General features: G+C 41.3%; 1 protein-coding gene across 3 annotated transcripts in view; it reads right to left on the bottom strand.

Moving 5' to 3' along the window:
• DOCK2 (dedicator of cytokinesis 2) overlaps positions 1-26,140 on the bottom strand; it is a 417,788-nt gene that overhangs the window by 329,973 nt on the left and 61,675 nt on the right. For all 3 annotated transcript variants that reach the window (XM_059174270.1, XM_059174267.1, XM_059174268.1), the window contains exons 15-22: positions 22,050-22,148; positions 20,195-20,267; positions 19,978-20,081; positions 17,652-17,835; positions 17,411-17,508; positions 15,585-15,674; positions 14,438-14,538; positions 13,451-13,585 (exon numbers count right to left, since the gene is read on the bottom strand). In XM_059174270.1, coding sequence (XP_059030253.1) covers positions 13,451-13,585; positions 14,438-14,538; positions 15,585-15,674; positions 17,411-17,508; positions 17,652-17,835; positions 19,978-20,081; positions 20,195-20,267; positions 22,050-22,148 — 884 coding nt within the window. The remainder of the gene's footprint in view (positions 1-13,450; positions 13,586-14,437; positions 14,539-15,584; positions 15,675-17,410; positions 17,509-17,651; positions 17,836-19,977; positions 20,082-20,194; positions 20,268-22,049; positions 22,149-26,140) is intronic.

Here is a 26,140-nt window from a genome sequence, read left to right as displayed (position 1 = left end):
TGGAAGAAGAGAGGGAAGGGCATTCCACTCCCAGGAAAGCAACTGCACCGTTCCTATAGCAGAAGAGAGCCGAGTGGGTCAGAGGGACTGAATGAAGACCCTGGAATCTGGAGTGGAGGAAATCTGGGTTAAGTCAGGTGAAAGGAGATGGTTGGGGGGTGGGGGTAAGACAGGCGGGGGTCTGCCCCCACAGACCCTCACAGGCCATGTGCAGTTTTGTCTTCATCCTCAGAGCAATGAGGAGAAATTAGAGGATTTTAAGAATGTGAACACCCAGATCAGGTTTGAACTGTGGGAAGATCATTCTAACTGCAGTAAAGTTTTAAAGACTTCCATTTCTGACAGTGGGGTGGACAAAACACCGTGGAAAACCTCTCAGTGAAAATGACTACCAAAGCTGGATTTCCAAAACGAGTTGTTAAACTATCAGGAAAGTAAAAGTAAAGAAACGACAGAGTAGAAACACCAAGCAAAAGGGAGATTCTGGGTACTTAGAGAGCAATAAAGTCAGCTTCTGCCCCAAGGCATTTGCTCAACCTTCGCATCCTTACATTTCCATTTAGGTGGCTGCTTGGGGAATAGAAGGAATGAGATCAGTCCTAGGGCCCACTTATTGGAGACCCTTGCATAAAGCTGGTATCCCAAATTGTTCTGCCTTCTTAAAAAGGAGGGTGAAAAGTAAATCTATTGCATGAAGGAGAGCAATGAGGAAACTACCCAGTCCTCAGGGCTGGATAGAAAAGGAACAGTTTTCCGTTGAGATTTCTCAACCACGAACCAGTCCTCACACGAATTTTGTTTTGTTCATGTTTTTGTTTATTTGGCTTTGTTTTTCCATATTCATGTCCTTGCCTGGATCCACAAAGAGAAAATTTGACTTAAAGCGTTCTCCATTTTCTTTGGAGGAAAATAAAAACTTCATTTCAAGACTAAAGATATGTAACAATTGCTAAGGTTCTAAATAAAGTTAGCTTTAAAAAATAATAATAACAACAAAATGCCCAGGAATCATGGTCATCCAAAATGGAGACAGCAGAATTAGACCCACAAAGACTCACCCTACTGGACTTATAAAGAATTATAATTCAAAGAATACAAAGCCTCATATTTAATATGCTTCAAAATAGAAAAAGAATGCTTTAAAATATGATTAAGAAACAAAAATGATAAAAATGAAAAATTTTATATTTGAGTAAGAATAGAATCTCTGAAAATAGTCCAATACTTAAAATTAAAAACTCAGTCAATGAGTTAAATGGCATATTAGACATAGCTAAAAGAGAAATTGGTAAGCTAAAAGATAGGTTTAAAGAAATTGGTCAGAATGCACCAAACCAAAACAAAACAGAAGATAGAAATAATGAGAGCTTATGAGACATGGGGAGTGTGAGGTCTAACATACATTAGTTGACATTTCACAATCCTAGTATAATATTTAAGAGGGAAGTAACAGTGTCTTCTAAAATCCTTCTATTACTCACTGTAAAGATATTATCTTGAGATTTGATTAAGTATGTATGATAGAATACCTAAATAGCCACTATAGGACTGGATATAAAATGTAACTTTCAAATTAGTAAAAAGAAAAAAAGCAAGTGAGAAAATTGAAAGCAATTCAAAAGGAAAAAGAAAAAAAGAAAAGAAAAAAAAAGGACAGAAAAGTTAAAATGATGGGGAGGGTTCCCAGCTAAGATGGTAGAAATAAATTCAAAATATCAGTGATCACAATAAAATTTAATACTGCTTTATGGTTAACATTGTTATCAAATTAGTAATAGGAAGGGGCTTCATCAAAATGATAAAAAGGCATCTAATTTTTTTAAAGCCAATACAGAATATATATATCACTATTTTACTTAACACTGACTTAGAATCCTAGCCAATGCGGTCAAATAGAGAGAAAGAGCTAGGGTTAGAAAGGGAGAAACAAAACTTTCCATACTTACAGATGTTTTAACTATCGACTTAGGAAATTCAAAAGGACTCCGCAGCAAATAGATGATAGGAAAACAAGGACAGAAGCAGCCAGACCAATAGAGAAAGTAACACAGTACTGCAGGTATGAGATGACGAGAACTTTGATTAGGAAGTTGGTAGGGAAAATGGAAAGACATGGATTAACTGGAGAGACACTGAGGAAGGGAAGGTTGAGACTTGAATGTAGATTATGTGGGAAGAAACAAAAAAATGAAGTGTCACAAAAATCTTTTTTTCTTTTTTTTCCTTGTGCAACATGCTAGATTGTAGGCTCAGTGTGGCAAGAGACATCACGAGTTTGTGTCTGGATATGCTAACTTTGAGTTGCCTTTGAGATATGAAAGAGGGAGACCGCAAGTCAATGATTGGACACAGAGATGTGGGCTTCAGTGAAAAGGTCTGGATGGATGTCTGGGTTATCTGCGTAGCAGTGAGAACTGAAGCACCAGGTTTCATCCATTCACCGAGGAGAGGGAATTGGTTAAAAGGAGGTGCAGACCAATCTTCAGGACTCTGAAGGATCTGAGAAGTATGAGAATTACAAAAAGAGTTCTGTGTGGTAGAAACCAAGACACAGCATTTTGGGAGAGACAGGTAAGCAGTAACAAGAGGCCGTGGTTCGTGCTATTTGGGATATTCTTAACTGTTGCCATGATAGCATTATCTGTGGCTTAGTCACAAAATATATTTGATTATAGGAAAGCTCTTCATTTATATCACCCCTATAGTACCCAAGACCGGTGGTTCTTCCCTCCCCCCAGAATGCTCATCTGACAGAAAATCAGGAAGTAATAATTAAGGATACTATTTAGCTCAGCAAGTTCTGATTTGGAAGAACATTCCTCTGAGAAGTTCACCTGTATGTGAGGGTGCGTCTATACATACTCTGCACTCCAGTGATCAAACTGAATGACTTTATATGATCTGTAATATGGGTCTCTACACTCATGCATTAACAGATAATTGAGAAGGCACTATAATAATGTACTTTAAAAAATTATCCCAAATTGCAAACCAAAAATTCATGGTGGCTGAAACATATATGGCTTTAAAAAGTTGTGAGTGTTGTAATTATAAGATAATGGTATTTAGCCGAGTTAAGAGATTACGGAAGACACTAAAGGGGATCCTCAATGATCTGGAATGCAGGCTGTGTCTGTCATCAGTCTAATTAAAGAGTGGGCAGCAGCTATCACGTGTGTCTTACAGGAGGCAGTCAAAGAGGCTAGTGGGAGTAAGAAACACATACTTTTTAATTTTAAATACAGAATTACTATACTCCAAAACACATAGGCTTTTCAAGACAATATGCACTCTGTTTGAACTCAGAGCCCTTCACTCCTATCAGGGCTGCATAAGTAATACTGGAGTGAAGAATTCTATCCCTTCCCATCGAACTGCTCAGTTTATGTGCCATTAATCTGTCATGACTCCCTGCATGGGCCACCTCTAAATGCAACCTCAGTGTCCTCATCAACACAAGTCCAGGCAACCACCACCAAGCCATCCCGGTGACACATGCCACCAGCCTCTCCCACCAGCTGAGTTTCCCTGCACTACCTGGAATGCTAGCATTCCAGCTGAAATGCCTGCAGAGACCTTGGGTACACACTGAGAATAAATCCGGTGAGCAGGGCGGGCTCACCGGGTCTCTCCGTGTCCATCTTCCTCCTATTCTCCCTTTTGTTCACTATCCTTCAACCACTCTAGTCTTCTCTAACTTTGCAGAAAACTTCAAGCTCTTTCTTATTCAAGAATACTTGCTCAGAGTTTTCCTCCGTGAAGGATCCTTCTTTCTATCCCTTGGTGGCTGGTTCATTAGCATCTTTCATATCTCACTTGAAAAGTCACTTCTTCAGAACCCACGTAATAAATAACACTATGAGGTAATCTAACCAACATTAGATGAAGAAACAAAGGCAGAGGTTAGGTCATCTGCCCAAGGTTACACAGGTAGTCACTAGGATTCTTCACCACTATGCTGTACCATGTATCTCAACTACTTGCTTATTTCCTTTACTGGCATTATTATGGTGTGTAATGACTTGGTGTATTTGTTTGCTTTTTTTTGTTTTGTTTTGGTTTGGATTTTTGTCTCCCCCCAGAACTATACAAGGGCAGAAGAGGGCTGGGCTACCTCTATCTTTTTATTGCAGTAACCTAAGCTAGAACTTGGCCAAATAGTAAGGTTCAAAAATATGTATTTAATGAATCAGTGAACTGGATTGAATTGAATTAATGGGTCTTTGAGGTCGGCCACATTAGAAGAGTAGATCTGAGAGACAGAGAGACTAGTTTGGAGACATGAAGGGCAGTGACCATATATGCCTCATAATTAAGTCCTCTTTAATTTTCCATCCACCCCAAAGACACAAAAAGCCGCAAGCCCAAGAACTGAGCAATATATTATTTCCTATTAAGGAAACGAATTCTGCTTTGAGGTGATGCTGCCTCAAATGCATTTAAAGGGGATCACCAAGTATGCCTAGTCACCCTGGTTCAGTTCAGCATCCCTGACAATAATGTAGCTTGGTGAATTTCACCCCTCTGGCAAACTAGACCCTTCATTATCTTGCATGTTCATATTTAGTTACAGGGGATTTGCAAACACATTTCCTAAATCTACATATTTATTCGGTAAATTGATCTCTCACCCAAGTCATTCTCTGAGGAACTGCCAGCCTCAGCATTTGACAGAAACAGCCTTTTTTTTTTTTTTTTTTTTTTTGCACAAAGGCAAGAATTGTGCCAGCATGCGAGCTTCTAGATGTCTCACAAGGAGTTAACAAGAAAAGGAAATTGTCTACTGCTTCAACCTGGAAGAATGAATATCTTGTGTCGTCCGTGGCTTTTCCCTTAACTATCTACAGTATAGATAGTCTTGTTCTGCAAAATTAAGCCATTTAAAGGGACAATGGAAGCAGACAGCCAGTGTCTTACATTTTGCTGTGAGAGAAGGGTGAATACACCACCCTATAGGAAAACAGTTTATTAATCCTCTGAAGGGTCAGTTGGGAGAAGCCAAACTAGGATTACACCCTGGGAAAGAACAATCCACACTGTAGGTAATTCACATGAAGATGATGGGAAATCGATAGCACCTCAAAGCCCTGATCCCTCTGCCTCTTTAGGGTCTTCAACTGGATATTAGGAAAGATGCTAAGCTCTGGGGAAGGGCTGCTAAGAAAACAAATACCTCCTCACAGCAAAATATCTTGCCTCTGATCAGCTTGCAGTCCCCATGACTTTGCTGTAGCACGTTGACATTGCTGACACTTTCCTCTTTGCAATGTTCTCTTTTCTGGCTCCTGGATTGCCCGTCTTCCTGCTTCCCCTCCCACATCCCTCATCAGCCTTCCCTGGGACTCCCTCCTCACCCACCCCTTCAACATGCTAATCTCCTGGGTTTCATCCTAAGTTTTATTTTTATTTTGTGCTACAGCTTCAAATACCTCTTTGCATCAATTTCCACCAAGACTGTATTTCTCCTCTTTACTCTCTTGAACTCTAGAGAGTAACTACTCTCTAGAGTACTCTCTAACTACTTGCTATACATTTCCATCAGGCTATGTCAATAAACATCTCAAATTTTACCAAAACACATCATCTTCCCCCAAAACTTCTCCTCCTCGCCATTCATCATGTTGATGAATAATGTCAAATCAGATGGGTCACAAAGTTGAACCTCAGATCAGCTGATCTGCTGGCCCTCTCCAACAGCTTCACTCCCACCCACATTCCATCCTGCCATTTATACACCTTATCTTCTCCCTCTCCTTTTTCTCCAGCCCTACTCAGACTGCCTTAGCTCAAGTCTTCTTGCCTGGATTACTGCAACAGCTTCATGATTAACATCCTGCCTCCCTTCCTCTACACCTTCTACATACTCACCTTTCTTCCTCAGTGATCTTTCTTTTTAAAACATGACTCTAAATCATGTAGATCCCTTGCTTGCTGGCTGGCCCGCTTTATTTATTTATTTATTTATTTATTTATTTATTTATTTATGAGAGAGAGAGAAAGAGTGCCCACATGAGAAAGACAGGGGGAGATGGAGGGAATCTTAAGCAGACTCTATGCCCAGCATGGAGTCCAACGTGGGGCAGGATCCCATGACCTGAGATCACGACTGGAGCGAAAACCAAGAGTCAGACATTTAACTGACTGAGCCCCCCAGGCACCCTTGTAGATCCCCTGCTTAAAAATTCAATGACTCCCACTGCCAAAAACAGGATTTGGAAACTGCTCCATGAGAAAATGAAATGTAAGCATGATTCTCAACAGATGCTTATTTATTTATAAATTATATCCAAGTATTATTCTAAGTCAATTATTTATAAAGTTTAATTTCTTCCTCTTGGAACAAAATAAAGGAATTTTCATCTTTTTACCTGATCCCAATGAATGAGTCTGTGCACCTGCTGGGGTGCTTACCCTGTGCTCTGAGGACTGACGGCAGCACTTATGCTGCCCTCCCCTGGCAGAGAGGATGACATCACACTCCTCAGTTGGGCATACAAGTTGTTCACCGTCCAGCTTCAATCTACCTCACCAGCTGCATTGTCCCCACTCTTCCACCGCCATACCTTCACCCACTAGCCACTCTTCCCCACAGATGTGCTGCTCATAGGCATAGCACAGCACAAAGAACCTGGGCTCCGATGTCACACCCCTCCCTGCCAATGTCAAGCTGTGTGGCCTACAGTCACTTTCTCTATCTTTCTGGGCTTCCATTTCCTCTTCTGTCAAATAAACATCATAATATCTATACTTCCCAGGGTTGCTGTGAGTATGAAGTAGGGCAGAGTAAAAAAGTGATCCATGGCCAAGCACAGAGGAGAGGCTTCATAAATGGTCCTCAGGAGTGGCAGGAGTAATTAGACATCGTATTCCATGTGTTGTTCCCTCTACTTGGACTCTGTGATTCTTCTCTCTTTCGATGTTTAGTTTGAAGCATCACCTCCTCTGAGAAGAATTAAGGATCCTTCCGAGGTGGAGTTTGTCATTTAAACCTGTCTGCTCCCTGAGCCTCAATGGCATCAAGTCATGGATCATTGCTTATTCCAGGGAACTGTGATTGATTGCTGGGAAGCATATGCAGCATGCCCTACTGTGTTACTGCTACTTGAGGAAGCCTTAGAGATTAATTCCAGAGTCTCCAGCACTTAGAGTGGCTAGTGCATAATAGGTGCTCAATAAATGTTTATTAATATTTCTATATGCAGAGGGAAAAGAGGGCTATTCAAAATGCATGCACATGAACAATTTCGTATCACAGTGATGGCTACTTACTTCATGGTTTACAAAGCTTTTCTACATATGTTTGTAATAAGCAAGCTGTTAGCTCCCCCCTCTACACTGTAGCAACTCATAAAATAGATAATAAATTAAAGAGAAGTAACTGTTTGACAATATCCCTTTGATGACAGTTTTCTCTTCCACCCTGATCTGATGCCAAGTTAATGTTATCATAAAATAATTCCATTAACTGCAATTGTGCAGTTTACTGAGCCATTACTGTCATCAAAAAGTGAAATTATATTCAAAACCCAAAACAGAGGCTTACATAGGAATAAATGGCATTAACATGCAAACAAATTATATGCAGGAGAAACAGGAATAGCAATGTGACGGGCATCCCAGCCCATGCTCAGCATAAACAGATGATTACATTTAAATATTTATTCATACATGAACAATGAAAACAAATCACACTGGCAAGTGCCTTGGAGTTAAATTCATATTTGTTTAAAAAGGCAGAGGCTTATGTATTCCCTCTGACTGCAGGTTACATTGGGCTTGCCTGAGCTTTGTTCAGACGGTCTTCCTGCCTAACATATGCATGACCAGGAGGGTGAACTAGTATATAATATTTACACAAGAAGAAATTGAGCTGGTGGGAGGGCGAGGTAGAGGCTGAGAGGGGAGACAGACAGAATAAAGCAAAATGCAAAATAAAATGCAAAAGAGAACGTCAGCGACTATCTGATCACCTGATGCTGAAGGTGAGCACAGAAAGGACAAGATGCCTGCCCTTGGATGAAGTGAGCCAGACTGGGGGTTTCCACCGGAGGTGTGAACCATGCTTCTTGGTTACCTATGTTGATGGAGTGGAAGCCTCAGTACAGGTATATGGCACTGTGCACACCATGGCCATCCTTCCTGGCTCCTAGATGAACGTTGGGGAGCAGGAAGTTGAGTTACCTGGGTGAGTTACCTGGGCTGGCCCTGTGTCAGATCCTCTTTCTTCACTCCTTGAAAGAATAGGAGGATCAAGTCATGTTTGCTTGGATAGCTTTGCCATAATAGCAAGGACTCTTTTCCTGATAACTTCTGCTCTAAGTCATCTTTATTTTTACTGAAGTCCAACTGTGCTTAGGGATGATAGCACCTAAACTCAAGGAGCTTTGTGCCTCTCTGCAGCCCTGACAGTACCCAGCAAGTCAATCCTTCCATGAGGAGCTGTTCTCACTTAGGATAGATACGTCCCCATCATAGCCAACCACATTTTAGACTTGCATGGTCCTCCAAAAGTTCTGGTTCTTCAATTTGCTTAATCAGATGAGGCAGAATGTGAAGCTCTACTCTGCTAATTCTTACCTGTGTGACCTTTAAGTGTGAATTGAAGTCTCAGCTTCCTTATCTATGAAAGGGGGATCGGAACGGTGTTCCGTTTCACATTGAACAAGTGTCAATGTGCTGTTCTCAGTGCAAAACACAGACAGGAGCTTTGGAGCTGACATGCTAGCAGGGAGATGGCAGTAAACAAAAGCATAATTAATTACAGTCTGATATGTTAACATCTGATTAGTTCTATGTGGAGGGGGAGAAAAGATCAAAAACAGAATGAACGGGAGGGGAATCAGAAGTTGCAGTTTTCAACAGGGTAGAAAAGGAGACATTTATGTGAGGATATGGAAAAGGATAGGAAGTGAACAAGCAGATATGAGGGGAAAGGTGCCCAGGCCCTAAGTTGGGACCTTGAGCCACGGTAAGGAGACCTGTATGGCTGGCATGGAGTGAGTGAGGACTCAGAGGAGATAAAGTGGGGAGAGGAGGCTTTCCATTGGGTTTTTATGAAGACTAATGGAGATAATAAGTGAAATGCACTTAGCAGGTAATGATCACCATGGCTGTGGCAGCTTGCTCTGTGACAGGCACTGTGCTAAGTGCCTGACACCCATTAGCTCACTCAGTCTGCACCACAACCCAAAAGGGTTTTTACATCCCTGCTTGTTTTATACACAAGTAAACCGAGCTTGAGGCAGGCTACATAATCTGCCTAAGGTCATAAACATCAGTAAATGGCAGTGGTAGGATTCTAGTGCGAAATTCAAACCTAAGTAGCCAGCTCCAAAGATTGTGCCTTTAACCACTGAGCTGATGGCCTCTCATAAGCAAAGGGAATGGTAATGAGGTAGGTGAAGGAGGAATATGTGCATGGAAGAACAGCCCCAGGAGACTGGGAGCACACGCAGAAGGAGGAGGAAGCAAGCAGTGAATAAGCAGGTCTTTAACAAGAGCAGGAGGCATAATGCAAAAGCAAAGACAAGCAGCACAAGCGCGGAGCAGAGAGGTCGGTACATGGCTGCTTGGGCCCAAAGGGGCTGACCACACACACAGCAAACACAAGCAGGGGCCAGCCAGTGGGCCAATAGACCAAGGGGAATTCAGGGAGCCATAAAAGTCCCTCATTGTGATCCTCAAAAAGCAGACACCTGGTAAACATAACACTCCCTCCTTAAAAACAAACACACATACAAGCAAACAAAAACAACAAGAAAGGGTTAGGATTGCATGAACTATAAGCCAAATTTTGAGCATGGATCAAGACACCATTTATTAATTTAAATCTGAGTTTTTCAAATAAAAACCCTTCCTGTCTTGCCTAGGTAAAAACACGATACCAAGTATCATTTGTTACATTTATGAAATTAAGTACCAGATACTACATGGATAACTTTGTAGGTATAGTCTCATTTCATCATCAAAATACTAAGAATTGGTTTATCCCCATTTATGGATGAGAAAATTGAGGCTCAGTCAGGTCAGGTCACTCAGTAAGCTGGGCACAGGGACAAACATATGACTACCTCCCAGGTCTGTCTAGTGTGACACTGACCATCACTGAGCCAACACGCACCAACACAACATGAACATAATCACTGCTCCACATTTGCCCCTGTACTTTACCCTATGGCAGCATTAGGATTTTTAAGGAACATAGACAAGTGGGAACAAATCCCACTATAGCACCATGTTCTGGATTTCTTCTCTTTTAGAGAGCCATCCTTACAGAAGGGCTGCAGGGTCATTTCTAATGTGCCTGGCCAGCAGGAAGGAAAGCTTTTCAGTGTGCATATTGTGCGATCCGGGGAAGCACAGTCTTCTCTGGACTGAGTAATTCCACAGCTCAGAAATGTTGGGGATCAGCTCAGCTGGTTGTCTGAGCTTCAGGATAAAAGGAGCTGCAAGGAATTTTGTAAAGAAGCTCAGTGCCTAGAAGATAATCACTTCAGCTCTTTCTGACTGTTTCTCACTATGCTTTATGCCTCCCAGAAGCTTAGTCATTCCAGAAAAGCCTAATGGATGATGGTCATATTGATGGCTACTGAACATATTTTGGACACACTCCCTACGGTTTAGAAATTTCTCGTACTTTTAAGCCTGCCTCCCCATGACAAAAGCTTGAACCTGCTCTGCCAGCTTCTACCGCAACTAAGGCACAGATAGATGCCCAAAGACACCTGCCCCAGATTTTGACTCAGGAGCCAGTGACATAAAGAGAGGGAAAAAGGAAATCACATTATTGGGCTATGTGATAGAAATAAATAATCCTTAAGAAATTCTATCTTTCTCAACTTTTCTTCCTCCCTTACCCAACTGCATCCTGCATATTGATATAGGATAATCCTTTAACCTTCGCAAGCACTCATGTGCAGTATGTGCAAAGAAAAATGTCAAGGGAACTGCTAACAGGAGCTAGATCAACTGAATTATGCACAGGAGGAAAGAAGACAAAGAAATAACAGGAAACAGGAACACAATACCAGACACAATAAGTCCCCAAAGCAATAATTATATTATGATTTCCCACCAGCTGGCTTATAAATTTCAAACCTTCTATTTTCTAGTCTCCCAAGTAAAAGGCCTTCCTAGTATGGGGAAATACCTCCATTGCTTCCCAATGTCCTTGATGCTGTACTAAGAGCAAAACCATTGATAAAGTTTCTAAAATGAATAAGACAAAGGAAAACCACCTTCCCTCAGCATGGGGTCTTAGACTTTCCTTGCAGGTTAGCCTATACTTTGTTCATGCAAAAGGATTCAAGATTAGGCCTGGATTATCTTAAAGACATCTCTTCTGACCAGAGGTATCCCTTATTCCCCAAAATGCACTTTGTCCAATAGGTATTTCATGAGTATTGATGATGTTCTATATGCTATGCTGGGGATACAGCAAGAAATAACAGACCACCCCACTCCTTAAGTAGCCAAAAGTCCCTTGGAGCTCCAGCAACACCAGATTTACACTGAATGAAGAGCTAGAGATTCTGCAGGATGACTTGCCTTGAGGCAGAGAAGAAGACAAATGTGCAAATGCCCATTCCTCTAGTAGAGGGAAGAGACAAAGTCTAAGAGAGAGAAGACAGGAAGAAAAGAAGAGAAGGAAGGGTGGCAGGGAGGAGGGAAGAAAGGAAGGAAGGAAGAAAAGAATGGAGCGGGGAAGGAGATACAATAAAATAAACCAAAAGGATAAAGGGGCAGAAGGTATGATTAATGAAGAATATATGTTCTTCTTGTAAACCTAAAGTTCTCACCTGCAAGATGAGATAACATATCTTTGCCTATTAATCTGGAATTATAATGTTTGAATCCTTGAACTCCTCCAAGAAACTCAACCCTTAGAAAGACCCATTCGTTTTCAAATAATTGACAAGTATCTCTCAAACATGGAAAAATACCCCTAAGACTTTAATACACAGGCTCTACTTTGAGTAATTGACAAGTGAGAGGAAACAGATACTTCACTTTAAGAATAAAGGCTGGTGGAGGGAGGTGGATGGGGGATGGGCTAGATGGACGATGAATATTATTAAGGAGGGCACTTGTTATGATGAGCACTAGGTGTTGTATGTAAGTGATGAACCACTGAATTCTACTCCAGAAATGAATATTATCCTGTATAAAACTGCCTAAAATTTAATTAAAAATAAATTACTTAAATTTAATTTAAAAAAGAAAAGAAAAGAAAAAGTTTTAAGTTAAAAAAAAAGAATAATGAACATGACATATGTTATGTGACAAGGTTGAAGACATTCATCTCTTCCAATTCTCACCTGAAATCTCAAAGAATGTTTTTGGAGAATCTAAAATGATTCATTATTCAGATGCCTTATCAACTATGAAAATTTGTAGCCCGTCCATTGTCATGGTCAAAATGATGACTACAGATTTCTACTTTCTTCTGGGAAACCATCTCTCCAACTAAATAAGTCTATACTGTAAGTGGCTGACCTGGCCCATGGTTCCAGAGGTGCACATGAAACCACTGCATATTCATTTTCTTGGTCAGACTGTTTAAAACTATAGCACATGACCCTTAGCAGAAGACCCAGAGGCAAGAACTAGGGAGACAGACCATAAGTGACTCTTCTGGATTTTTAAAAAAATGTGAAATAAAATAAAAGTCCTACTCTCCCTAATAAATCAGTTTGAGTTGAATGTTCTTCATTTGCATTGATGAGAATCCAGGTAGTACATTCTCTGTAAGTTTTCCTTATTTCCCATCACACACAACCAATCTGATCATATACACAATCACAATCAATTGCCTGCCTAACTTTACCTTATAGCCAGGATGAATATAAATTATTCTTTTGTACATTGCATTTGAATGCCTCTATCTCCAAAGCCCTTCAAAAACAAACAAACAAACAAAACAAAAAACAACAGATAACCTCTGTAATACTGCTCATCAAATATCAAATCTCTTAGGTGTTTTAACATGTCAGGTCAATTGTTGGCTACTAGGATCTCAAGGACAGACAGATCAACTGCAAATGCCAGCTCATCTGTCATGCACAACCTCCTAGAGCCAAATAACTGTCAAAAGTCCCTAAGTTCTGCTCTCCCCACTCCTAGCACCTTTAACACTGAAGATTCCTGGAAAGTTTTCTATCTCAAATCAAATGAAGAATGATAGATGAAACACAGAAGAGCCTCAAATCACAAATCAAGTTCATTGAATGAAGCATAACTCTATAACATGTTAAGATTTATTTTTTTGCCTGAATGAGCTTAGAGGGAACAATTATAACCTATTCATAACTCTCTATGTTGGATTTTTAAGTTGTTTTTGATCAATGGCTGGTTGTAATTTTATAAAAGAATCTCTCCAATGACACAAATACTGTTACATCCTGGAGGAACTGTGGAACTAATCAATCACTCTTACATAACAAGCACTCACTGTGAAAATAATGTCCTCGATCGAACAATGAACTTGAATACATATTCCAAAGCTTTCAGGGTTCTTAGGATCGGCTCACATTGCTCCCCTCTGCTGGAGGTATCCAAGTAAGTCTTCAGCACCGTCATCAATTTCCTGAATAAGGAATTATGTTTTCAAAATACATCTTTTTCCAGCCCACAGCATGGTCATTAATTTGCTCTATAAATTATAAGGCATTCTATCAAAGGTTAAAGGTGGTGGTATAGCTAAGCTTACTAACTTGTTTGCAGCCGTAAAAATAACTTTGCTTAAAAATATATATATATTTAATACGGGGGACTGAATAAGTATTTCCTACCCATAGAAAACCAGCAAAGGAAAAACTAGTGAGGAAAAAAACAATATTTTGACTAGGAAAACTAGTCACAATCAGGATATGAGTGGGAATAATGGTGGGGAGAATGCTCTTTTTAACATTTGCTTCTTACAGAAAATATTCTAATAATATTATGGAATTCCCTTGCTGAGAAATTTTCCATTTCTTCATTACCAGCAAGGTAAACTTCAAACTATTTGGCCCAGCTTTCAAGACCCCTTTACTAACTGGCTTCTCCCAACCTCTCCAGTATCATCCCCATCTGTAACCATCATCCTCTGTACCCAAGCTATAATGGGTACTATACTTGGCCTGTGTTTTCTCTTTCTTAGCCTTTGAATCCCAGTGTCTACCACAAGTAGCTATTCAATAAATGGTAGCTGACTGATTGACTGAATAAATTAATGTTTTCATGTACTTCTACCATAATAAAATATTCATTCTAACCTATGGATTTGCATATTTTTATTTAATCCAGATAACCCAGCATGGATCGAGTTTTATCAGTAAAGGGAGAATTCACACAGCCTGGTGCAAAAGGAAAATACTCAAGTTCCTTGTGCCCTAGGCATCCTGGTAGGGCAAGTTGGGGATGCACAAGAAATCCCTATATATGTACAGTAACTTACTTGTAAGCCAAGGTGGCACTGAAATGCTGTTGAATGTAAGCCTCCAGAACGGTATTGAAATGCTGGAATTTCCGGTCAGCAATGAGTCCTATTATGTAGATCTGAGGAAGATTCAAGGAATCAGTGTTTCGGGGTCAGACCCAAGGCAGGAAGCCATACTCACATGGCATAACTGAACCTCCAGCAAAATGATTTTGCTCAGGAATTAACTCACGAATATATTGTTAGTAGTCTCATTAATGTAGTCTCTTCTAAAAAGCATTCCATGAAACATGCTACAGGGTATCGTAGGATAAAAGGGTTTCATGGTCATATAAAGTTTGACAAATCTCAGGATATCATTGTTAAGATTGCCTTCTTTACAGCAGGGTTCTTAGAGTCTTTAACATATTTACAGCCATTGTGAATCTCTAAGAAGGTCACACAATGTCCAACACTTCCCTGAGAGTTATTTAATCAAAGGATCTTTTTGTTAAAAAGCTTCTTTCTTGAGGGCTAGCTTTTAAGAAGACCTTCTGGGAAGCCCTGGATTAAGTCACGGTTGTCTCCAAGTAATCTCTTTAAAAGGTAAATGTCACTGACATAAGTAGTTAACGTATTCAAACTTTATTGATACCCTCGTGTGGACAGGACACTGAAGAAACATGAAATGGGACAGATGGGAGGAAGACACCATTTGGGAAGAGGGACGAGGACAGATCAGGAAAGCATGCCGCCATAAAATGTGCAGGTGGGCAGGAAGGTATAAGGACACTGCGAAGTTGGGAGACTATGAGAAAGAAGAAGGTGGGAAACACTTCGGTGCTTCACAACCTGGCCAAGGACTAGCTCCCAGCATTCATGGAAAGCTGAAGCCATTATTCATGGTATCCAGCTTCATGTACTTTCAACCAGTGCCAATATGACATCAACAATGAAAATTCCCCTTTTACTCACCCAGCCATGCTTTTAAATCAATTAGAAGCAAACAAACTAACAAACAAACAAATGCAGCGGCTCATTCGTTCATTGCTCTGGTTGCTAAAAGTTACAATACATACAAAAAGGTTCATTAGAAGGGTCTCTAAGGCCACAAATTCTCAGTGTTCTCACAGTGAGACACATATTAATGTCTAATATCACTCAACATCTTTCCCCTCTTTCTTACCAAAGCATCAAAGACGAGGATATCATACTCATTGCTTTGAGAATGCTCCATCATGATATTGAAGAGGGCATCCAGAGTATCTTGGAGAAACTGGACAAAATAATGAAGGTCATGTTAAAACACAGTGCAGGTGACCCACAAGTCCCACTCCTCAGTGTATCCCCAAGAGAATGAGAGCACACATCCACCATACGCTGCATTCCAAAGGTCCAGGGAGCTTTCTTGTCAAGAGCCAGAACTTGGAGCAAACCAATTGTCAACCAACAGCATGAATGAACATATGGTAGCATTTTAATACTACAGAATACTCCACAGTGATTAAAAAAAAAAAAAAAAAAAAAGAGCAAACTACGTCTATATGAAACAATGAGGAGAACCTCCTAAGAATTGTGTAGAGTAAGATAAGTCAGACCCGAAAATGTATATTATTTATTTCTCTATATAAATGTATATTATTTATTTATTAATAAATAATAATATTTATTATTATTATTATATAAATAATAATATATTATTTATTTTCATGAAATTCAAGAACAGGCAAAAAAAAAATCTATCATAGCAGTCAGCATGGGGAAGGGTAAAGAAGGGGTATGAGAGAACCTACCACAATGTCAAAAATGTACTGTATCTTGATCTACAGGGTGAGCAAATGGGTATATGCATGTGTAAAAATATAGGAAACTATACTCTTAGGGTAAGTATTCTGTATATATTTTGCTGTATTATATACTTCAATAACAAACTTTTTTAGAAAAATAAAAAAGAATGCAAAGATGGAGACCATGTAATTCCCTCCCAGATGTTTCTGCAAGCTGCCCAAAGGTGACAGATCTTGTGAAAGGATGTCTGGAGAATTTTCCTGCTCTTGATGAACCAGGTAGGTGGGTCAATAGTGCACATTAAAAGCACTGATCTGAAAATTCTACCATTGCTTCTCCATGTATGGAAAATTAACTAAAATCTGATACTCTTCCTTACTAAGGGATGGGTCAATATTTCCTATAGTCCCTGAAAACACACAGTTACCAAATAAAGAAGTTTAATCTCAGAGTTTCTAGCTGGACCAAGTTCCTGATGGAAACAAGATCACCAAGACCTGTGAGAAACACCTGTCCCATAGAACTGGACAGAAGTGTTGCTTAATTAAATTTATACCTCAGATGCTATATTCTCTAACACCATGTGGATACAATAATACATCTGACATTTGTATTGTTTTCTGCTTGTTTCACTTAAAATGTGAGCCCTTATGTCTTTCCTTCTTTCATGTATAATGCATAATACTCTGTAAGCAGCAGGAACTAAGAATACTTTTTATTTCTAATAGTAACATTCAAGTAGTACTAAGACATCACACTATTATAGCAACTTATGCCACCAAAAATAATTAATAGTTACTATTTACTGAACTCTGTATGATCTACATGTTTAGTTCAATATTATAACTTTGTGTTAGAGACTATGCTAAGTAATTTTTAAACATTATTGCCTTGAATGCTCAAAACCACTCTACGAAATATGTCCTAGTCACAATATTATCACATAAAGTTGGTAAGCGGTTGAGCTGAGATCTACACCCAGGCTGATCTCCTGGAAGGAACTGAACACAACCATAGTTTTCTACCACTCAACATTCAACATCCTTGAACCATATGATCCTCTGAATTTCCCAGTAAAGATTTCTCATGGCAATTTGGAACACTGTGTCCCTCTGTTAGAGAAAAAGTCCCATCTCCCTCAGCACTTGATTTGCCCCTGAAGCCACCCAAGATTTAAAGCTCTGTCACTGGAGACAAAGACAAACAGAATGAAGCCCCACTGACCTTCACCACTTCCTCTCCATCGACGATCTTCAATTTCTCTAAATTCTCCTGTAGCAGCTGAGGCTTCATACGCCACTTCAGCAAACCCAGCAAGCCCACTGGAAAGAGTCCAGACAAGCAGAATTACTATTCTTGGCTTGAACTGTCCATGAACTGTCCATTCAGGCCCCCCCCCCCGGGGTTACCCATGCACACATGCACATGTGCACTACATATATACAACTCTTGAAGGTTTCATTACCATTTTGGGTGAGCTTTGTGGAACACACCAGGGTGGAAATGGAGAACACATCCCGGGAGCTGACAGAGAGCCCCCCAACACTACTGGAGCTTCGACTCAAGGTGGCCCCCTTGTTTTCCATATGGTGTCGATAAGAAGGAAGGGTCAGGTAAGCACTGGCATCCTCCATCTTCTTACTCTCTCCCTGGAAACAACACCTTGGTTACTTCCCCAGCCATGGGTATATGCCCAAGTGGTCAGCTTACACATTGTAAGATGCAGAGAGTCAGAATTAGAAAAAAAAATAATCAGAGAAACAATAAACAGGTGGTATGGCAGGGTTATTTTCCCACAAAACAGGCAAGAATCCAAAGTTGCATTAATGGAAAAGGGATTGACCAACCAATTGAAGGATTTGTGGATTTCATTAACAGCATGAAGGGAATTGAAGATTTCCCTGATAGGCCATTTTGATTTCTCCTAAATTTCTTGAAATTTTATTTTTAAAATATACTCCACACCCAGCATGAAGTCTAACATGGGGTTCAAACTCATGACCCTGACATCAAGACCTGAGATCAAGAGTTGGATACTTAACCAACTGAGACCCCCAGATGCCCCTAAATTTCTTGAGGTCTTAATACACACCTACCAGCAAGATAAGGAATCAGCTTAAAGGAAAAGTTAAGAGCAAAAGCACCAAAGTCTGAAAGCCCTGGGATCTAGACCCTGTTCTACCATTCGTAAGTCTTGTCTATGCTTGGTCTCTGTGTGTTCTTTTTCTCATGATTAAACTTAAGATTAACAATATTACCTAGATCCTAGAAATTTGGGGCAGACTAAATGGGCATAATGCATATGGAGCTCTTAAAAGAGTTGATAGAAACCTAAATCCCTTGGCATGTGGAAATGCATAGTTAGAGGTAGGCATTACAGGAGTTAAAGTTTATTGAGCACTTACTTACTACTGGAAGCTGCTCTAAGTGCTTTATATGCCTTGGTTCATTTCCTTTAAACCTCACAACTGCTCTTATCTCTGTCATAGACACTGCTATCATCCTCAGTTTACAGATGAGGAAACTGAGACTTAAGAAAAATGAGGACATTGCAAACTGACTATAACTGGACCTACCCCCTTTCTCCCCATGCCCCTCCACCACAAGTTCATAGTCTGTTGGGGAAGAACGGCTTTCAAGGCAAGAACTACCTTGATGTGCCATAAATGAGAAGAGAGAAGCTGTGCAGAAGGGGATGAGGCTTTCCAGAAAACCCAGAGAGACTCAGAGAAAGAGTGCCTGGTGATGAAGCCTTGATGAGGTGGTGTTTGCCATGGAGACCACAGGCAAAAAGGTGTTTTCAGTCCCAAGACTGAGAAAGCCAAGGACAGGTGTTGGATCCCTATGCCAACGGCTTAGCCTTATCCTCCTTCACAAGCACATGCTTTGTGTCCAGCCAGGCGCTTGCAGAGGCATCCCACATCCCCAAAGAGGGGTTGTGGGAAAGCACTCAGGTAAGACCAAGGCAAACACTTCCCACTTCTCAAAAACAGTACTAGTCTCCTGATGTAAATAATGATGGTCAGTATCTGTACATCCTTTTATACATAGCTCTTCAACATGGGTCATCTCATTGGTTTGTCATAAATATTACCATCACACTTAAGAAAAAGGAAACTGATACTCAGGAAGATGTGTGAGATGATTCTAGATTTAGTCAGTGGCAGGATTGGGACCCCAGATTCTGATATATTTCCATTACCGGCAGTGAGGCATCTCTCAAATGTTTCTTGCTGGTATTCTACACATCCCACAGGGCTCTTTACAGACTCAATAGCCCATTCTTTCTTATTTTTTTAAAAATAAGATTTTATTTATTTATTTGACAGAGAAAGAGAAAGCGAGAGCAAGAACACAAGCAGGGGGAGTAGGAGAGGGAGAAGCAGGCTTCCTGCCTAGCAGAGAGCCCAATGTGGGGCTCGATCCCAGGACCCTGGGATCATGACCTGAGCCAAAGGCAGACACTTAATGACTGAGCCACCCAGGTGCCCCTCAATAGCCCATTCTGTGTAATAATAACCTTTTCCACTTACTCCATGTGCTATGTACCCATCATGGTTGTGTTTAAATGAGCAGTCTCATGTGACACTCACTCAACAGTTATTCACTGAGGGCTCTCAGAGGGGGGAAACAGAGGCAGAGAAGGTAAGATTTTGTGCAAGGCCACACAGTTGGTGAACCCTGGTGTGTGGGATGCTATGGTCCCTGCTGTTAACCACTAAGCAATGCTGCCATCTTCCCTTGGCTTCCTATGCCCCACTCACTGCAGAGCTAATTCCAACACATGGTACCTTCAGGACAACCAAGTCGTGGGGTCCATCTTGCAGAGTGGTCCCATCTTCCTTCATCAGCTTCACATAGGACATGGCAAAGTTCTTTTCTCCTTTATCTTTAGCTAGAAATAGCATTATGAGGTCAGGAAAAAAAAAATGACACATGGACCACCCAGTTATCCCACTCTGCCCCCCTTAGGGGAGCTTCAGAGATGCCTTTTGGTCAGGTACTCACATTCCAGGGATGATCGATGCCGAAACATGAATCTCAAATGGATCCTCTGCATGTCTTCGATAGGGACAGCCACCTTGGTAGGCAGAAACCAGAGCTCAGAAGCCAATGAGTTAAACAGCCCTCCCCTATCCAGCCCACCCACACCCACCAAAGAAAGTCTGACCATTTAACTGAGAGTCTGCATGCTGATTTATTACCCATCCATCAAGCCCGATGAACTGTAAATAAATTACATAAGAACTAGCTATGAAGAGAAAATAAAGTACCAAATGTAATCCATTTGGCAAATTGCATTCCTAGCCAATGAAAAGAGGTCCGTAAATTACAGTGGGTTAAAATGAATCTCCCCAAATTGATATAAAAGTCACATAACTTTAGCACAGGATTTGATGCACTGCAAACTGCACGATGCACATTTTCTTTATACACTCCAGGAGTTCTGGCAAGTGCAGCGGGGCTTAGCAAGTTAACCACGGTCATTAGGGGGTATGCTCGAAGACTCTTGTTCATGCAAATTCGTAAAAATGCTTGAATCCAATAATACTTGGGAAAATCCTAGGGCTCATTCCCATCCCTGGCTGGACAGATACCCAGATGCTTTCACCTCTGAAGACACTGAGCCAAATCACTCAGTCCTCCGTCACCCCTGTCTCACTGTCCAGTGGGTGGTATGCTGCACCCTAAATTGAGACACATCCAGCCTGGCTAGGATTGCCTAACTCCTGACACCTCCCAGCTCCCTCTGCAATGGGCGAGTCAAGCCAAAGCAGAGAAGCTTAGCTACCTGTGAGAAAACCACCTTGATCTTTAAGAGGGACAAGTTTATACTGAATCGGTGACTATTAAAAGTCAAGCAGATGTATACTTTGGGGGCACTTTCTGCTCCAGAGAATGAACTCTGAGCCTGAAGAGGTCCACCATTTGTGACTTCAGACAGAACAAAGAAACTGAGAGCCTCCTGGGCGACTGCAGTCTGATTCATTCTTTCACTGTGAATCAAATGGCCACTGCAAGCCCGTCACGGGAAACGCTGGCCTTGCTGAGGCGAAGCAGAGGCCCCGCTATGCCAATGCTCATGGTTCACATGGAGAGACATTTAACAACCATGTGACAAGGGCTAGCAAAGAGAAATAATTAGAGTACAAGAGAACACGGAAAAGAGGAGACCAACTTGATCCAATAGCTTTCTGACGCCAAAGTTGGGCAGGTCATTTTGAAAAGAGTGGGTTCAGGGAGACACACTGAGGAAAATGGGAATATAGGTGACCAGGCAAGAACCACTGAGATTTGGGCAGCTGTGTCAGAAAAGGAAGTTATGTGAACATCTTGTGTTTGGGTTCAGAGCACGGGGTGAGTAAAGACTGCTACTAATTACAAGGCAGAGATAGTCGAAGGTGCGTTCAAGCATCACTGTTCACTAAATTAATTCCAAACTCCTCTTCCAATGTACGATATTCCCTTCTGCTTCATGTGACAATCTGGTAATATGGATATTTGTGATTAATGCCACTTTTGTCCCAGGCACCCTCCCAAGACAGTGTCTTTCAGGCATTAAGTTGTCTCTTATAGCCTCACGTTCACTTGCAAGCTCTGTCGCTCCTCACTGCTGAGTGGAATGACACAGCTTGGCAGGCTGGGCACTGTGAGCAAGAAGACCATCTGACAATCCCATCGTGGCTGATTCTGGGTCAATGAAGGGGATCAGGAGGTCAGGGTACTTGTCACCATTTCCACTGCCTGATATACAACTGGGCATATACTAGGGTATTGCTTCAAATTAGGATGGTGTCTCAGAACCCCTAGATTCATGTTTGCTATTATTATTATTAATTATTATTATTATTACTATTATTACCTTGACTGTTTCCATCCACCGTGGCTGTTTGACTTGATAGTACACAACGGACCGATATTCATTCATGGGCTTATCCCCAGCTCCCACGCAAATTGCATTCTGACCCAAGGGAAAAAAAAGAGAGAGAAAGAAAAAACACTACAGAATTGCCATTTTTGGTGCTTGGACACTATTGGTCCTGAGGCCAACACTGGCCTCAAGGGCCGGAAAACCCTCCCTTCACCAACCCTTCTGCCAGGTACCCTTCTACATTACCGATTTATACATGAACATCCCCGGCCCCGGGAGTGACAGCTGTTTAACTACAGAAATTCTATTACTTGCATTCCGGAAACCATTGGAGCGCACCAGGCACTGACGTGATTGCCTTATTGTAAATGGTAACCAGCCTTAGAGTTACTGCATGCTGCCACTCTTATTAATACTATTTGTTTCTTAAATCTGAATGTGCACAAAGTTTACAAACAGGCTCAGCGCAGTCAAGCAGCAGCTCACTTTGATGGATTCTGATGCTAACAGGGAAACTGGGTGAGAGGAGGGAGCCCAGGCTGCTGACAGATACAGGGACAGAGGGGCCTGGGGGAGCCCTACTGTTACCAAGCATCTTCTGGTATCAGGCCCATGCCAAGCACTGGGATATGGACATGAGTCAGATATTAAACTTGACATGAGAGTTCACAGTTTGGGGGAGGGATCATTAGATAAGCAGATAAATCACTGAACAACACAATGTGACAGCAGCGGACATATGTCTTTTTACTACAGTGGGACACAGAGAAGGGATCCTTAAGTGCAGCCTGAGGATTCAGGGAAGATTTCTTGGAGGTGAGGACAGTTAAGGATCTTGAAGGAAGATTCCAAGTTGGCTTTCAGCAAAAAATGTGGGCAAGATGTTCCAAGCAGGGAATGAGTACAGAGCAAGCATACCTGAGTATTCCAAGTATAGGGCATTTGCTGTTTGCCATAAACACCCTCAGAGTAATAAGGAAAAGTATCTTTTAATAGGGCCTGTCGGCCCCTGATTCTATCTCTTTCTGTTAATTCTTGTGGTTTGGCCCCCAAACAGGATCTAAATAGGGTCTCCCAGGAAAGGCCTAAAAATTTTACCTCCAGTCTCTAAATAGGGACAAAGGGATTGGTTTTGGAGCCCCTGGCCCCCATATTGCAAAACTATGTGCCTCTGGGCATTTTTAGGATGACAGACTCCTTGCCTTTTACCAGATTCCAGCAGATTCACCAATGGATCCTTGATACCACCAACCCCACGCCCACCACCATGAGATTAAATGACCAAAGCCAGCCACATACAAGCACTCTAGGACCCCCCGTAAGAGAAGCTAACTTGTGGGAAAGAGAATTCTTCCCCTCACACTGGAATACTCCTTTCCTTCCAAGCTGTAGGGCAAGAATGACTGATGGTACTCGCAGTCAAATTGAGTCCATTTCAAAATAAGGATATAGCATCCTTTCAGAATTAACCTCAAAAAACAACAAATCTAAAAAAAAAAAAAAAAACAACTAGAATTGCAGTGTCTGGGTGGTTCAGTTGGTTAAGCATCTGTCTTTGGCTCATATCATGATCCCAGGGTTCTGGGATTGAACCCCAAGTTGGGCTCCTCCTTCTCCTTCTGCCTGATGCTCGCTCTGCTTATGTGCTCGCTCGCTCTCTCTCTGTCAAATAAATAAAAATCTTTACTTACAAAGTAAATTAATTAAATTAAATTTTTTAAAAAAACAGAATAACCAATGAACTAAAAATGGAGAAAAGCAATCTCTTGGTTTTCAAAGAGATGAAGTCTTTTAGAAATTTTTGAGGCCTGAACAGTAAACATGCTTTCAAACTTGGTTTAACTACTTAGAGACTGCTTTTTGTTGAGCAATATGCTGAGCCCTTTACATGTACTATCTCACTTAATCCAATCCTCACAAACACCACCAATGATCACCACTACTATCCCCATTTCAAAACTGAGTAAACTGCGGCACTGAGAGGTTAAGTACTTGCCCAGAAAGATAGCAGAGCTGGCATATGTCTAAGACCCGCTATCTCTCTGTCCAATGTTCCTTTCACAACAACCTAGATGCTCTCCAGCCTCCTAAGATTTATATCAAGTGACATTTATGGGCTTAGAGTTTCTGTAACTCCAGTGAATCCCATGTATCTTATAAAATTTGAGAATACACATATATCTCTGGTAAAAGTAAAATTACTATATGCCAGGCAACTGAATCCCACAGAACTATCTTGGTGATGAAAATTTTTGATTGCCTGAGGCTTTAGGAAAAAGATCCAGTATTACTCTGAGGAAGACCTAAGACCCTCCCTTCAACATGCCAGAGTTAAAATTGAATGTTTTCACGTGTGTTGAGAATCATGACCAGGGACTGAGCCCAGTTTTAGAGAAAATATGAATTTATATATGTCTCAAGTAAACCTGTTTAATAATTTTCCCCATTGCCCACCCCCAAGACCCCCAATTAACAGTGAGAATTCCTAGTTGGTTTCAGATTGTCTTCAATGTGAGCAGGAATCAGGAAAGCCTAGAGGCTTTAATGCTGACTTAGTGGACACACTTTAGCAGCAGGGAAAATCAGCCTCCTCACACAGGCCCTGTGTACCTGGTGGTAATCACCAGAGGAACAAATGACCCCATGGATGTGAATGCACTTTAAGAGACTGAGGGTCCTACACCTATAAGGCCACATCCCAGGAAGATGCCATCTATAAGGCAAGAATAAAAGCAGAATACTACCATTCCTTTCTAGTAATAATGGTCAATTTTAATGAACACCTATTGTGTAGATCATCTCATCTGAAGTTCACAAAAGCAAGGTGCAACTGCCAGTCTCCTACTATTCAGACTGAAAACTGTAGGCATAGAGACATTACATAACTTATTCAAGGTCCTTCTGCTAACCAGGCTGCATTAGGGATTGAACTAGGCTGCCTGGCCCCAGAGTCCATGGTCTTAAGCACTCTAATGTCCTGTCCTCCGTGCCCTGCCTCTACCCACGTAAGCTAGCTGGTCTCAGAAGAGCAGAGGTTTCTAGGCCTGGCATCAGAGCCTTCTCACTTCTCCTTAAACTTGTTTCAGGCATCCGTCCACATCAGATTGCTTATTGGACTGCCTGGGTTCCTGCCCAGTTGCTCTATCTTCTCTAAATATTACCCCCCCCTTCCTGTTTCTGAGTATTTACTGCAAACCAGGTGCTTTACTGGTACCATTTTGTTTAACTTGCAACCCCAAGATGATTCCTCTTTTACAGACAAATAAAACTTGCCGAAGATTACACAGGTACTAGGAAGGGAGGTTGGGACTTAAATCTGATCTATTTGATCCCAGAGCCCACACCATTAGCTTCTCTGCTGTGTCCCCTCCTGAACAAGTTCACTGAGACCCCAAAGTGAGCCAAGGGCAAGTGTAACACACTCTGTCCTCTGGCCCTGCTCCTCTAAAAGCAGTGTGCGCCTGTAACAAGAAAAGAACTAGATATTCCTGAAGGGGACTATTCCCATAGGAACCCACCAGTATCAAGTGTTTGAGTGTGCTGCCTGACACTTAATTAGGCAGTAATATTTATTTCTGCAAATAAAGAAAGAACAGCCTCCCACAAGCTTCCTTAGCAATTTTCAATAGTCAGTCAACTGAACTCCCCCATAACTTGCCTAATAGAGGAAACTGCAAATTACCACCGTGCCCCATAGTTACCTCTTCATTTCAGCCCCCAGAATACCTGCTTATATATTCATCTTTGAAGAGTGTGTCTGCTTAGCCTTAGGGTGTGACTGGAAAGGGTGACAGAGGGGTGGAAGAAGAATGGTTCAGAAGCAAGATAAGACGCCTGCCTTCCTGTTAACTGTTCCCTCCAATTTGTCCTTCAGCAATACCGAAGGCAAGCGTATCAGTGTTTTCAAAAATGAAGCTGAGGTTTAAAAGTCCTCCAACAGGTAGTTGGATAAAAATAACTTCAAAGCAATGGTCTATACCTTCGTGAAATGCAATTTCCCTTTCAGATAAAAACCTCTGCTCTTCTTTTGTGTTCTTTTGAGCAAAGTGTCTCTCACTTACTTTACTTTTCAGAATCCAACA

This window comes from Mustela lutreola, chromosome 5, assembly GCF_030435805.1.
Source record: "Mustela lutreola isolate mMusLut2 chromosome 5, mMusLut2.pri, whole genome shotgun sequence".
In the NCBI taxonomy this organism is placed as follows: domain Eukaryota; kingdom Metazoa; phylum Chordata; class Mammalia; order Carnivora; family Mustelidae; genus Mustela; species Mustela lutreola.
The sequence above is the reverse complement of the archived record's forward strand: the minus strand, read 5'-3'. Positions and strand labels throughout refer to the sequence as shown.